Below are 15,159 nucleotides of genomic sequence, written 5' to 3'. Positions count from 1 at the left end.
GTCCCTCTCTCTCCACCCAATCTCGCTCTCTGTCCCTCTCTCCACCCAATCTCGCTCTCTGTCCCTCTCTCCGCCCAATCTCGCTCTCTGTCCCTCTCTCCGCCCAATCTCGCTCTCTGTCCCTCTCTCCGCCCAATCTCGCTCTCTGTCCCTCTCTCCGCCCAATCTCGCTCTCTGTCCCTCTCTCCGCCCAATCTCGCTCTCTGTCCCTCTCTCCGCCCAATCTCGCTCTCTGTCCCTCTCTCCGCCCAATCTCGCTCTCTGTCCCTCTCTCCGCCCAATCTCGCTCTCTGTCCCTCTCTCCGCCCAATCTCGCTCTCTGTCCCTCTCTCCGCCCAATCTCGCTCTCTGTCCCTCTCTCCGCCCAATCTCGCTCTCTGTCCCTCTCTCCGCCCAATCTCGCTCTCTGTCCCTCTCTCCGCCCAATCTCGCTCTCTGTCCCTCTCTCCGCCCAATCTCGCTCTCTGTCCCTCTCTCCGCCCAATCTCGCTCTCTGTCCCTCTCTCCGCCCAATCTCGCTCTCTGTCCCTCTCTCCGCCCAATCTCGCTCTCTGTCCCTCTCTCCGCCCAATCTCGCTCTCTGTCCCTCTCTCCGCCCAATCTCGCTCTCTGTCCCTCTCTCCGCCCAATCTCGCTCTCTGTCCCTCTCTCCGCCCAATCTCGCTCTCTGTCCCTCTCTCCGCCCAATCTCGCTCTCTGTCCCTCTCTCCGCCCAATCTCGCTCTCTGTCCCTCTCTCCGCCCAATCACGCTCTCTGTCCCTCTCTCCGCCCAATCTCGCTCTCTGTCCCTCTCTCCGCCCAATCTCGCTCTCTGTCCCTCTCTCCGCCCAATCTCGCTTTCTGTCCCTCTCTCCGCCCAATCTCGCTCTCTGTCCCTCTCTCCGCCCAATCTCACTCTCTGTCCCTCTCTCCGCCCAATCTCGCTCTCTGTCCCTCTCTCCGCCCAATCTCACTCTCTGTCCCTCTCTCCGCCCAATCTCACTCTCTGTCCCTCTCTCTCTGCCCAATCTCACTCTCTGTCCCTCTCTCTGCCCCCCACAAGCCTTCATAAATTAGAAAAAAAACCATCAAACTTCTGGAAATAAAGCGGATGCATTCCCCCACCCTTCACTGAACTATTCCCCCCAAACCCCTCAACTGAAAACTCCTGCTTCGCACCGTATCCCATTCCATTTTTATCTTTGTTTTTTCTTAAATAATAATCGTTAAAAAAATCTCTCGCGGTGTTAAATTCTGGATTTCAGCTTTTGGTTGGAAGAGGGGGAGTTGTTACCCATCCGTTGCATGCAAATTTCCCAAATCCACAGCTCGCCACACTCCTGTAGAATGTCTCTTAAAAGAATATATATATTTTTTTTTTTTATTTCCTTTTGTCACTTCATTCAACGGCTGAGCAAAATTTAAAAACTGACACCGGTTGTTGTCTCTGTCCCGTATTTTCTTTATTTTCAACCGCCCCATGTTGTGGCTTTAACCAAGAATGGACTTCTGTATCTATTAATTATTTTTTTTGTAAAATCTCTTCAGCAAGCTCATGACCTTAAAGAAAGCGAACAATCCCTTTCATTCTCGTCCCTCTCGGTGACGTATAAGGCCGGGGGCGGCGGGGGTGGGGGGAAAGGAAAAAATAAATAGGTAACAGAATTTCAACGATAAATGGCGCTTAAATTCATTTGATAAATGAAAAACAAAATATCCTCTTTTCCTCATTGTCTCTCTCACTCGCTCTTCAATCCATTCTCTGGCAGGAGTTTGAAGATCTTCCTGCTCTCCTCTCCGTTCCTTTCCCCGTTCCTTCCCTCTTTCTGTTGTTTTCAGTTTTTTTAAATCTTTTTTTTTTTGACAAAGTAACGTCTTGCATTTTGGTTTTTTTTTGCAATGGAGTTCGGGTTTTCATGCAATAACTTTTAATATTCTCGTTAATCCCTTTTTTTTTGTTGTAAATTATTAATAATTTTTTTAATCTTTTCTCTCTCTCACTCTCACTCTCTCTCTGTCGCTGCGACGTTCAGTGTTTTTTTTATACAGGCGTTGTTCTCCGGTTGGCCGTGTTGGTGTGTAAGGAATCCTTAATGTCTTTCTGGATGCAGTTGTGAACCTGCAGGAAGTTGTGGTCCCGCTCGGAGTTGTAGGTGGCAGTCGAGGTGGTGGTCTTCAGGGGGTCTCTGGTGAGGGTGTACATGGATATCTCGGTCGAGGGCAGCGTGTTGAAGCCCTTGAGGCCGACGGGCGACGGGTCCCTGGAGTGCGAGGGCTCGGTGGAGCGGGAGCTAGACCGGCTGCGCCGCCGGTACCGGTACCGGTAGCTGGGGATGCGGGTGATGGCGGAGGACTGCAGGTAGTCGGTGGACCGGGCCCCCGCCCGGATCTGTTTGTGTCTGTCAATGAACAAGTGGACGGCTAGCACCCCCACCATCTCGGCGATGATGAAGGAGAGGGCTCCAAAGTAAAAAGACCACCCATAGGAGTAACTGTTCTTTTTCGAATCGCTCTTTGCAGGGTCTCCTGCGTTGGCTGATATGTACACAATGATCCCGATGATATTACTCAAACCTGAGGTTGAAAAACAGGGGGAACAAAAAAAAGAGGACGCAAATTATTTACATTTCAACAGGAAATTGGATAAACACGTAAAAGGGGAAAAAAACATGACAGGGCTGTGGGGAAAGAGCAAGGGAGTGGAATTCATTTGAGAGGGCAATCAAAAGCACGACGGGCCGAATGGCCTCCTTCTGTGCTGTATCGTTCTATGATTCTATGGTTTATTTTTACTGTACCGAAATTGATGGATAGAGAAGACAAGGTTAAAGCTTCCATCACTCTGTGGCGCAGTGGGCCGCACTCTCGCCTCTGAGTCAGAAGGTCGTGGGTTCGAGTCCCCGCACCAGAGACACGAGCACAACAATCCAGGCTGACGCTCCCAGTGCAGTACTGAGGGAGCGCCGCACTGTCGGAGGGGCGGTACTGAGGGAGCGCCGCACTGTCAGAGGGGCGGTACTGAGGGAGCGCCGCACTGTCAGAGGGGCGGTACTGAGGGAGCGCCGCACTGTCAGAGGGGCGGTACTGAGGGAGCGCCGCACTGTCGGAGGAGCAATACTGAGGGAGCGCCGCACTGTCAGAGGGGCGGTACTGAGGGAGCGCCACACTGTCAGAGGGGCAGTACTGAGGGAGCGCCGCACTGTCAGAGGGGCGGTACTGAGGGAGCGCCACACTGTCAGAGGGGCGGTACTGAGGGAGCGCCGCACTGTCAGAGGGGCGGTACTGAGGGAGCGCCGCACTGTCAGAGGGGCGGTACTGAGGGAGCGCCGCACTGTCGGAGGAGCAATACTGAGGGAGCACTGCACTGTCGGAGGGGCAGTACTGAGGGAGCGCCGCACTGTCGGAGGGGCAGTACTGAGGGAGCGCCGCACTGTCGGAGGGGCAGTGCTGAGGGAGCGCCGCACTGTCGGAGGGGCAGTGCTGAGGGAGCGCCGCACTGTCGGAGGAGCAATACTGAAGGAGCACTGCACTGTCGGAGGGGCAGTACTGAGGGAGCGCCGCACTGTCGGAGGGGCAGTACTGAGGGAGCGCCGCACTGTCGGAGGTGCAGTGCTGAGGGAGCGCCGCTCTGTTGGAGGGGCAGTACTGAGGGAGCACCGCACTGTTGGAGGTGAAGTACTGAGGGAGTGCCGCACTGTCGGAGGGGCAGTACTGAGGGAGTGCTGCACTGTCGGAGGGGCAGTACTGAGGGAGCGCCGCACTGTCAGAGGGGCGGTACTGAGGGAGCGCCGCACTGTCGGAGGTGCAGTGCTGAGGGAGCGCTGCACTGTCGGAGGGGCAGTACTGAGGGAGTGCTGCACTGTCGGAGGGGCAGTGCTGAGGGAGTGCTGCACTGTCAGAGGGGCAGTGCTGAGGGAGCGCCGCACTGTCAGAGGTGCCGTCTTTCGGATGAGACGTTAAACCGAGGCCCCATCTCTCCTCAGGTGGACGTAAAAGATCCCACGGCCACTATTTCGAAGAAGAGCAGGGGAGTTCTCCCCGATATCCTGGGGCCAATATTTATCCCTCAACCAACAGATGATCTGCTCATTATCACATTGCAGTTTATGGGAGCTTGCTGTGCGCAAATTGGCTGCTGCGTTTCGTACATTACAACAGTGACTACACTTCAAAAAGTACTTCATTGGCTGTAAAGCGCTTTGAGACGTCCTGAGGAGGTGAAAGGTGCTATAGAAATGCAAGTCTTTCTGTATATACAAATTCAGTGTTCATTTTTTTTCTCTGAAAGGTGAATATTAATCTGGGCCAGTAATCCGGAGGCCTGGACTAATGATCCGGGAGACGTGAGTTCAAATCCCACCACGGCAGCTGGGGAATTTAAATTCAGTTAATTAAATAAATCTGGAATTAAAAAGCTAGTGTCAGTAATGGTGACCATGAAACTATCAGATTGTCGTAAAAACCCATCTGGTTCACTAATGTGCTTCAGGGAAGGAAATCTACCGCCCTTACCTGGTCTGGCCTATATGTGACTCCAGACCCACAGCAATGTGGTTCACTCTTAACTGCCCTCTGAAATGGCCCAGCGAGACACCCCGTTGAGTCAAGAAGCTCACCACCACCTTGAGGGCAATTAGGGATGGAGAGTAAATGCTGGCCTTGATAGAGATGCCCACATCGGGTGAATGAACAAAAAAAATACTTCATCCACGTCACACGTTTCTGCTGGGAAGCGACTAAAATGCTGACACACTCCGAGATTCCCTGTAAATACTGACACACTCCCAGAGATTCCCTGTAAATACTGACACACTCCCAGAGATACCCAATAAATACCGACACACTCCCAGAGATTCCCTGTAAACATAAGAACATAAGAACATAAGAAATAGGAGCAGAAGTAGGCCAATCGGCCCCTCGAGCCTGCTCCGCCATTCAGTAAGATCATGGCTGATCTGATCCTAACTGCCAATCCACTATCACAGAACCATCTCCTGAATCTAACAGAATTAGACACATGAAATAGGAGCAGGATCAGGCTACACGGCCCCTGGGCCCACTCCGCTACCCACAGGGCCATGTCCGATCCGAACCTAGACTCATGTCCAAATTCCTGCCTGCTCCCCGTAACCCTTAATTCCCTTTACTTCTAGGAAACTGTCTATTTCTGTTTTAAATTTATGTAATGATGTAGCTTCTACAGCTTTTTGGGGCAGCATATTCCATGGACCTACCACCCTCTGAGTGAAGTAGTTCCTCCTCATCTCAGTTTTGAAAGAGCAGCCCCTTATTCTAAGACTATGCCCCCTAGTTCTAGTTTCACCCATCATCGGGAACATCCTCCCCACATCCACCCGATCCAACCCCTTCACAATCTTATATGTTTCAATAAGATCGCCTCTCATTCTTCTGAACTCCAATGAGTAGAGTCCCAATCTACTCAACCTCTCCTCATATGTCCATCCCCTCATCCCCGGGATTAACCGAGTGAACCTTCTTTGTACTGACTCGAGAGCAAGTATGTCCTTTCTTAAGTATGGACACCAAAACTGTACGCAGTATTCCAGGTGCGGTCTCACCAATACCTTGTATAACTGAAGCAATACCTCCCTATTTTTATATTCTATCCCCCTAGCAATGAGAGCCAACATTCCATTGGCCTTCTTAATCACTTGCTGCACCTGCATACTAACCTTTTGAGTTTCGTGCACCAGGACCCCCAGATCCCTTTGTACTTCAGTACTTTCCAGTTTCTTGCCATTAAGATAATAACTTGCTCTACGATTTTTCCTGCCAAAGTGCATAACCTCACTCTTTCCATTATTGTATTCCATCTGCCAAATCTCTGCCCACTTACTTAGCCTGTCTATGTCCCCTTGAAGGTTTTTTATGTCCTCCTCACTCACTACTTTACCCCCCATCTTAGTATCATCTGCAAACTTTGATGTTACACTCGGTCCCCTCCTCCAAATCGTTAATATAGATTGTAAAGAGTTGGGAACCCAGCACTGACCCCTGCGGAACACCACTAGTTACTGATTGCCAGCCTGAGAATGAACCATTTATCCCAACTCTCTGCCTTCTGTTAGATAGCCAATCCTCTATCCATGCCAGAATATTACCCCCAATCCCGTGATTTTTTATCTTAAGCAATAATCTTTTGTGTGGCACCTTGTCAAATGCCTTTTGGAAGTCTAAATACACTACGTCCACTGGTTCCCCTTTATCACCCTATATGTTACTTCCTCAAAGAACTCCAGCAAATTTGTCAAACATGACTTCCCCTTCATAAAACCATGCTGACTTTGTCCTATTAAATTATGATTATCCAAATGTCCTGTTACTGTCTCCTTAATAATGGACTCCAAAATTTTACCTACCACAGATGTTAGGCTAACCGGTCTATAGTTTCCAGCCTTCTGTCTACTGCCCTTTTTAAATAAGGGTGTTACATTAGCAGTTTTCTTCTAATACTGACACACTCCCAGAGATTCCCTGTAAATACTGACACACTCCCAGAGATTCCCTGTAAATACTGACACACTCCCAGAGATTCCCTGTAAATACTGACACACTCCCAGAGATTCCCTGTAAATACTGACACACTCCCAGAGGTTCCCTGTAAATACTGACACACTTCCAGAGATTCCCTGTAAATACTGACACACTTCCAGAGATTCCCTGTTAATACCGACACACTCCCAGAGGTTCCCTGGAAATACTGACACACTCCCGGGGACCCACTTAAATACTGATACACTCCCGGGACCCCCTGTAAATACTGACGCACTCCCAGGGACCGCCTGTAAATACTGACACACTCCCAGAGATTCCCTGTAAATACTGACACACTCCCAGAGATTCCCTGTAAATACTGACACACTCCTGGGGACCCCCTATAAATACAGACATACTCCCGGGGACCCCCTGTAAATACTGACACACTCCCTGGGGACCCTCTGTAAATACTGACACACTCCCGGGCACTGCCTGTAAATACTGACACACTCCCGGGAACCCCCTGTAAATACTGACACACTCCCGGGGACTCTCTGTAAATACTGACACACTCCCGGGGACCCATTGTAAATACTGACACACTCCTGGGGACCCCCTGTAAATACTGACACACTCCCCGGGGACCCCCTGTAAATACTGACACACTCCCGGGGACTCCCTGTAATTACTGACACACTCCCGGGGACCCCCTGTAAATACTGACACACTCCCGGGGACCTCCCCTGTAAATACTGACACACTCCCGGGGACCCCCTGTAAATACTGATACTCCTGGGGATCCCCTGTAAATACTGACACACTCCCGGGGACTCCCTGTAAATACCGACACTTCCGGGGACCCCCTGTAAATACTGACACACTCCCGGAGACCCCCTGTAAATACTGACACACTCCCAGGGACCCACTGTAAATAATGACACACTCCCGGGGACCCCCTGTAAATACTGACACACTCCCGGGGACCCCATGTAAATACTGACACACTCCCGGGGACCCCCTGTAAATACTGACACACTCCCGGGGTCCCCCTGTAAATACAGACACACTCCCGGGGACCCCCTGTAAATACTGACACACTCCCAGGGACCCCCTGTAAAGGCTGACACACTCCCGGGGACCCCCTGTAAATACTGACACACTCCCAGGAACCCCCTGTAAATACTGACACACTCCCAGAGATTCCCTGTAAATACTGACACACTCCCGGGGACCCCCTGTAAATACTGACACACTCCCGGGGACCCCCTGTAAATACTGACACACTCCTGGGGATCCCCTGTAAATACTGACACACTTCCAGAGATTCCCTGGAAATACTGACACACTCCCGGGGAAGCCCTGTAAATACTGACACACTCCCCGGGGACCCCCGTACATACTGACACACTCCTGGGGATCTCCTGTAAATACTGACACACTCCCTGGGGACCCCCTGTAAATACTGGCACACTCCCGGGCACTGCCTGTAAATACTGACACACTCCCGGGAACCCCCTGTAAATACTGACACACTCCCGGGGACCCCCTGTATATAATGACACACTCCCCGGGGACCCCCTGTAAATACTGACACACTCCCGGGGACTCCCTGTAATTACTGACACACTCCCGGGGACCCCCTGTAAATACAGACACACTCCTGGGGACCCCCTGTAAATACTGACACACTCCCGGGGACCCCCTGTAAATACTGACACACTCCCGGGGACCCCCTGTAAAGGCTGACACACTCCCGGGGACCCCCTTTAAATACTGACACACTCCCAGGAACCCCCCGTAAATACTGACACACTCCCAGAGATTCCCTGTAAATACTGACACACTCCCGGGGACCCCCTGTAAATACTGACACACTCCCGGGGACCCCCTGTAAATACTGACACACTCCTGGGGATCCCCTGTAAATACTGACACACTCCCAGAGATTCCCTGGAAATACTGGCACACTCCCGGGGAACCCCTGTAAATACTGACACACTCCCCGGGGACCACCTGTAAATACTGACACACTCCTGGGAACCCCCTGTAAATACTGACACACTCCTGGGGATCCCCTGTAAATACTGACACACTCCCAGATATTCCCTATAAATAGAGACACACTCCCAGAGATTCCCTGTAAATACTGACACACTCCCAGAGATTCCCTGTAAATACTGACTCACTCCCGGGAACCCCTGTAAATACTGACACTCTCCCGGGGACCCCCTGTAAATACTGACACACTCCCGGGGTTCCCCTGTAAATACTGACACACTCCTGGGGACCCCCTGTAAATACTGACACACTCCCGGGGACCCCCTGTAAATACTGACACACTCCCGAGGACACCCTGTAAATACTGACACACTCCCAGGGACCCCTGTAAATACTGACACACTCCCTGGGATCCCCTGTAAATACTGACACACTCCCGGGGACCCCCTGTAAATACTGACACACTCCCGGGGACCCCCTGTAACTACTGACACTCCCAGCGACCTCCTGTAAATACTGACACACTCCCGGGGATCCCCTGTAAATACTGACACACTCCCAGATATTCCCTATAAATAGAGACACACTCCCAGAGATTCCCTGTAAATACTGACTCACTCCCGGGAACCCCTGTAAATACTGACACACTCCCGGGCCCCCCTGTAAATACTGACACTCTCCCGGGGACCCCCTGTAAATACTGACACACTCCCGGGGACCCCCTATAGATACTGACACACTCCCGGGGACCCCCTGTAAATACTAACACACTCCCGGGGTTCCCTTGTAAATACTGACACACTCCCCGGGACCTCCTGTAAATACTGCCACACTCCCGGGGACCCGCTGTAAATACTGACACACTCCCGGGGACCCGCTGTAAATACTGACACACTCTCAGGGACCCCCTGTAAATACTGACGCACCCCCGGGGACCCTGTGGAAATACTGACACACTCCCGGGGACCCCTGTAAATATTGATACACTCCCGGGGACCCCCTGTAAATACTGACACACTCCCGGGGACCCCCTGTAAATACTGACACACTCCCTGGGACCCACTGTAAATACAGACACACTCCCGGGGACCCCCTGTAAATACTGACACACTCCCCGGGACCTCCTGTAAATACTGCCACACTCCCGGGGACCCGCTGTAAATACTGACACACTCCCAGGGACCCCCTGTAAATACTGACACACTCTCAGGGACCCCCTGTAAATACTGACGCACCCCCGGGGACCCTGTGGAAATACTGACACACTCCCGGGGAACCCCTGTCAATACTGACACACTCCCGGGGACCCCCTGTAAATACTGACACACTCCCGGGGACCCCCTGTAAATACTGACACACTCCCAGGGACCCCCTGTAAATACTGACACACTCCCTGGGGACCCCCTGTAAATACTGACACACTCCCGGGGACTCCCTGTAAATACTGACACCCTCCCCTGGGACCCCCTGCAAATACTGACACTCCCGGGGACCCCCTGTAAATACTGACACACTCCCTGGGGGCCCCCTGTAAATACTGACACACTCCTGGGTACACCCTGTAAATACTGACACACTCCCGGGTACACCCTGTAAATACTGACACACTCCCTGGGGACCCCCTGCAAATACTGACACACTCCCCGGAGACCCCCTGTAAATACTGACACACTCCTAGGGACCCCCCTGTAAATACTGACACACTCCCGGTGACCCCCTGTAAATACTGACACACTAAGGAAACAGTAACAGGGCATTTGGATAAACATAATTTAATAGGACAGAGTCAGCTTGGTTTTATGAAGGGGAAGTCATTTTTGACAAATTTGCTCGAATTCTTTGAGGACGTAACATACAGGGTGGATAAAGGGGAACCAGTGGATGTAGTGTATTTGGACTTCCAAAAGGCATTTGACAAGGTTCCACACAAAAGATTACTGATCAAGATAAAAAATCACGGGATTGGGGGTAATATACTGGCATGGGTGGAAGATTGGCTGTCTAACAGAAAACAAAGAGTTGGGATAAATGGTTCGTTCTCGGGCTGGCAATCAATAACCAGTGGTGTTCCGCAGGGGTCAGTGCTGGGACCCCAACTCTTTACAATCTATATTAACGATTTGGAGGAAGGGACCGAGTGCAACATATCCAAGTTTGCCGACGATACAAAGATGGGAGGGAAAGCAGTGAGTGAGGAGGACATAAAAAACCTGCAAAAGGACATAGACAGGCTAAGTGAGTGGGTAGAGATTTGGCAGATGCAATATAATGTTGGAAAGTGTGAGGTTATGCACTTTGGCAGAAAAAAATCAAAGAGCAAGTTATTATCTAAATGGAGAGAAACTGCAAAGTGCTACAGTACAAAGGGATCTGGGGGTCCTGGTGCATGAAACACAAAAAGTTAGTATGCAGGTGCAGCAGGTGATCAGGAAGGCCAATGGAATCTTGGCTTTTATTGCAAGGGGGATGGAGTATAAAAACAGGGAAGTCTTGCTGCAGTTATACAGGGTATTGGTGAGGCCACACCTGGAATACTGCGTGCAGTTTTGGTTTCCATATTTAAGAAAAGATATACTTGCTCTCGAGGCGGTTCAGAGAAGGTTCACTCGGTTGATTCCAGAGATGAGGGGGTTGACGTATGAGGAAAGGTTGAGTAGGTTGGGACTCTACTCATTGGAGTTCAGAAGAATGAGAGGCGATCTTATCGAATCATATAAGATTGTGAGGGGGCTTGATTGGGTGGATGCGGTGAGGATGTTTCCACTGATGGGTGAGACTAGAACGAGGGGGCATAATCTTAGAATAAGGGGCTGCCCTTTCAAAACTGAGATGAAGAGAAACTTCTTCACTCAGAGGGTAGTAAATCTATGGAATTTGCTACCCCAGAGAGCTGTGGAAGCTGCAACATTAAATAAATTTAAAATGGAGATAGACAGTTTCCTAGCAGATAAGGGAATTAGGGGTTACGGGGAGAGGGCAGGGAAGTGGACGCGAGTCTAAATTCGGATCAGCCATGATCCTATTGAATGGCGGAGCAGGCCCGAGGGGCCGTATGGCCTACTCCTGCTCCTACTTCTTATGTTCTTATTATGTACTCCCGGGGACCCCCTGTAAATACTGACACACTCCCGGGCACCCCCTGTAAATATTGACACGCTCCCGGGGACCCCCTGTAAATACTGACACACTCCCGGGGACCCCCTGTAGATACTGACACACTCCCGGGGATTCCCCTGTAAATACTGACACACTCCCGGGGACCCCCTGTAAATATTGACACACTCCCGGGTACCCCCTGTAAATACTGACACACTCCCGGGGACCCTCTGTAAATATTGACACACTTCCGGGGACCCCCTGCAAATACTGACACACTCCCGGGGTCCCCCTGTAAATACTGACACACTCCCAGGGACCCCCTGTAAATACTGACACACTCCCGGGGATTCCCCTGTAAATACTGACACACTCCCGGGGACCCCCTGTAAATATTGACACATTCCCGGGGACCCCCTGTAAATACTGACACACTCCCGGGGACCCCCTGTAAATATTGACACACTCCCGGGGACCCCCTGTAGATACTGACACACTCCCGGGGACCCCCTGTAAATACTGACACACTCCCGGGGACTCCCTGTAAATACTGACACACTCCCGCGGACTCCCTGTAAATACTGACACACTCCCGGGGACCCCCTGTAAATACTGACACGCTCCCGGGGACCCCCTGTAAATACTGACACACTCCCGGGGACCCCCTGTAAATACTGACACACTCCCGGGGACAGTTTGGAAACCCAGCTCTTCGACACTGACTCAGTTCCACGCTGGGCAAGGAAGCAATTGGAGAGATGTTTAAAAAAAAATCACCGGAAAGAAATGAATAATTAAACCTCACATTGTGTTGGGATAAATTGTGTTAGGTTTAGGGTATCACTCTCAGTATCACCTCTCCTCATCCACCTGTGTCTTATTTACATGTGAGTAACACTAGCACTAATTAGAGGTGGTGGACTAGAAGTTGCTGTTTAACACACTCTTAATCACATATTTTCACTGTCGGAGCCAAGTGAGCAGAATTACTTCATGTGATCCGCGTTCAAAAGGCAGAGACGTGAGTTTTTCCGTTAATGGAGCCGCTGACTGCTCAGAAACTCAGGTGTAGCGTGTCGACCACACGCAGCTTTCGATGGATCAGAGTTCCCCCCAGTGTCCTGGCCAATATTTATCCCTCAAACCAACATCACTAAAACAGATGATCTGGTCATTTATCACATCGCTGTTTGTGGGATCTTGCTGTGCGCAAATTGGCTGCCGCGTTTCCCGACATTACAACAGCGACCACACTTCAAAAAGTATCTGAGGAAGGATGTTCTTGCCATGGAGGGAGTTCAGCGAAGATTCACCAGGCTGATACCTGGGATGGCAGGAATGACGTATGAGGAGAGATTGGGTCGATTGGGCTTATACTCGCTGGAGTTTAGAAGAATGAGAGGGGATCTCATTGAAACTTATAAAATTCTAACAGGACTAGACAGACTTGATGCAGGAAGGATGTTCCCGATGGCGGGGGAGTCCAGAACCAGGGGTCACAGTCTAAGGATAAGGGGTAAGCCATTTAGGACAGAGATGAGGAGGAATTTCTTCACCCAGAGAGTGGTGAACCTGTGGAATTCTCTACCCCAGAAGGCAGTTGAGGCCAATTCATTAAATATATTCAAGAAGGAGTTAGATATATTTCTTAAGGCTAAAGGGATCAAGGGATATGGGGAGAAGGCAAGGACAGGGTACTGAATTTGGATTAACAACAGAAAATGCTGGAAAAACTCAGCAAGTCAGGCAACATCCGTGGAGAGAAATTTGAGTTGACGTTTCGGGTTTGACCCTTCTTCAACTGAATTTGGATGATCAGCCATGATCTCATTAAATGGCGGAGCAGGCTCGAGGGGCCGAATGGCCTACTCCTGCTCCTATCTTCTATGTTTTAAGTATTTCATTGGCTGTAAAGCGCTTTGGGATGTCCCGAGGTCATGAAAGTTGAGTTGTGTTGGGTCATAGAGTTATAACGGCACAGAAGGAGGCCATTCGGCCCATCGAGTCCATGCCAGCTCTCTGTAGAGCAATCCAGTCAGTCCCATTCCCCCGCTCTATCCCCGTAGCCCTGCAAGTTTATTTCCCTCAAGTGCCTATCCAGTCTCCCCCTCGAAAAGATTGAGTGTCTCCGCTTCCACCACTTCCGTCGGCAGCGAGTTCCAGGTCCTCACCACTCGCTACGTAAAAAAACTTTTTCCTCACACCCCCCCGTATCTCTTGCCCAAAACCTTAAATCGGTGTCCCCTAGTCCTTGAATAGCAATCAGGATGAGGGGCCGTGGTTCACTTGACTCTCCCAGGTGGCGCGTAGCCAATTGCCGTGCCCTTGGCACGGGTCAGCTAACTCAGCGTGGCCCCGGTATCGGACCCGGAACCTGCCAGCTACTCATTGCTTAGACCCACTGAACTATTGGGAGAGCAGCAAGAGCCCTTTTAAAGAGGAATTCTCATCATCACCACCCTTTGAAGGAGGAGCCACCAATGTACCCTTCCTATGCCGGCCATCCCTTTGCCCTCCTTCACTGAGGTGGCATTAAGTTTGCGCCAGGTGAACTATGGCCCAGTTGGGATAAAGAGATGTGACTGCCCCAATGCAACTGGGCTGGATGCAGACAAGAACAGCAACTTGTATTTATATTAAATGTAGTAAAACGTCCCAAGGCGCTTCACAGGAGCGATTATCAAACAAAATTTCACACCGAAACACATAAGGAGATATTAGGACAGGCGACAAAAAGCTTGGTCAAAGAGGTCGGTTTTAAGGAGCGTCTTAAAGGAGGAGAGAGAGGCGGAGAGGTTTAAGGAGGGAATTCCAGAGCTTAGGGTCCAGGCAGCTGAAGGCACGGCCGCCAAGGGTGGAGCGATTAAAATCGGGGATGCTCAAGAGGGCAGAATTAGAGGAGCGCAGAGATCTCGGGGGGTTGTGGGGCTGGAGGAGGTTACAGAGATAGGGAAGGGCGAGGACATGGAGGGATTTGAAAACAAGGATGAGAATGTGAAAATCAAGGCGTTGCTTAACCGGGAGCCAATGTAGGTCAGCAAGCACAGGGGGTGACGGGTGAACGGGACTTGGTGCGAGTTAGGACACGGGCAGCCGAGTTCTGGATGAGCTGAAGTTTACAGAGGTGAAAAGACAATGTCTAAATATACTGGGCTACCCAGTGTTCCTGCACTCATCCAAAACTCTGCTGCCCCGTGTCCTAACTCGCCCCGAGTCCCGTTTACCCATCACCCCCTGTGCTCGCTCACCTACATTGTCTCCCGGTTAAGCAACGCCTCGATTTCAAAATTCTCATCCTTGTTTTCAAATCCCTCCATGGCCTCGCCCCTCCCTATCTCTATAACCTCCTCCAGCCCCACAACCCTCCGAGATCTCTGCACTCCTCCAAATCTGGCCTCTTGAGCATCCCCGATTTCTAGTGCTCCACCATTGGCGGCCGTGCCTTCAGCTGCCTGGGCCCTGAGCTCTGGAATTCCCTCCCTAAACCTCTCCGCCTCTCTCTCCTCCTTTAAGACGCTCCTTAAAACCTCCCTCTTTGACCCAGCTTTTGGTCACCTGCCCTAATATCTCCTTACGTGGCTCGGTGT

General features: G+C 51.1%; 1 protein-coding gene across 2 annotated transcripts in view; it reads right to left on the bottom strand.

Moving 5' to 3' along the window:
* Positions 1–702: 702 nt before the first annotated feature.
* cacng2a (calcium channel, voltage-dependent, gamma subunit 2a) overlaps positions 703–15,159 on the bottom strand; it is a 126,831-nt gene continuing 112,374 nt past the window's right edge. Inside the window, exon 4 of one of the 2 annotated variants that reach the window (XM_085968990.1) lies at positions 703–2,554. In XM_085968990.1, the coding sequence (XP_085825116.1) occupies positions 2,022–2,554 (533 nt within the window). In that variant the 3' untranslated portion in view covers positions 703–2,021. The remainder of the gene's footprint in view (positions 2,555–15,159) is intronic. The other variant, XM_085968991.1, reaches the window with a different exon arrangement.

The sequence above is a fragment of the Somniosus microcephalus genome, chromosome 28 (genome assembly GCF_052327205.1).
Source record: "Somniosus microcephalus isolate GS21.2 chromosome 28, FLI_Smic_1.0, whole genome shotgun sequence".
NCBI lineage: Eukaryota > Metazoa > Chordata > Chondrichthyes > Squaliformes > Somniosidae > Somniosus > Somniosus microcephalus.
The sequence above is the reverse complement of the archived record's forward strand: the minus strand, read 5'-3'. Positions and strand labels throughout refer to the sequence as shown.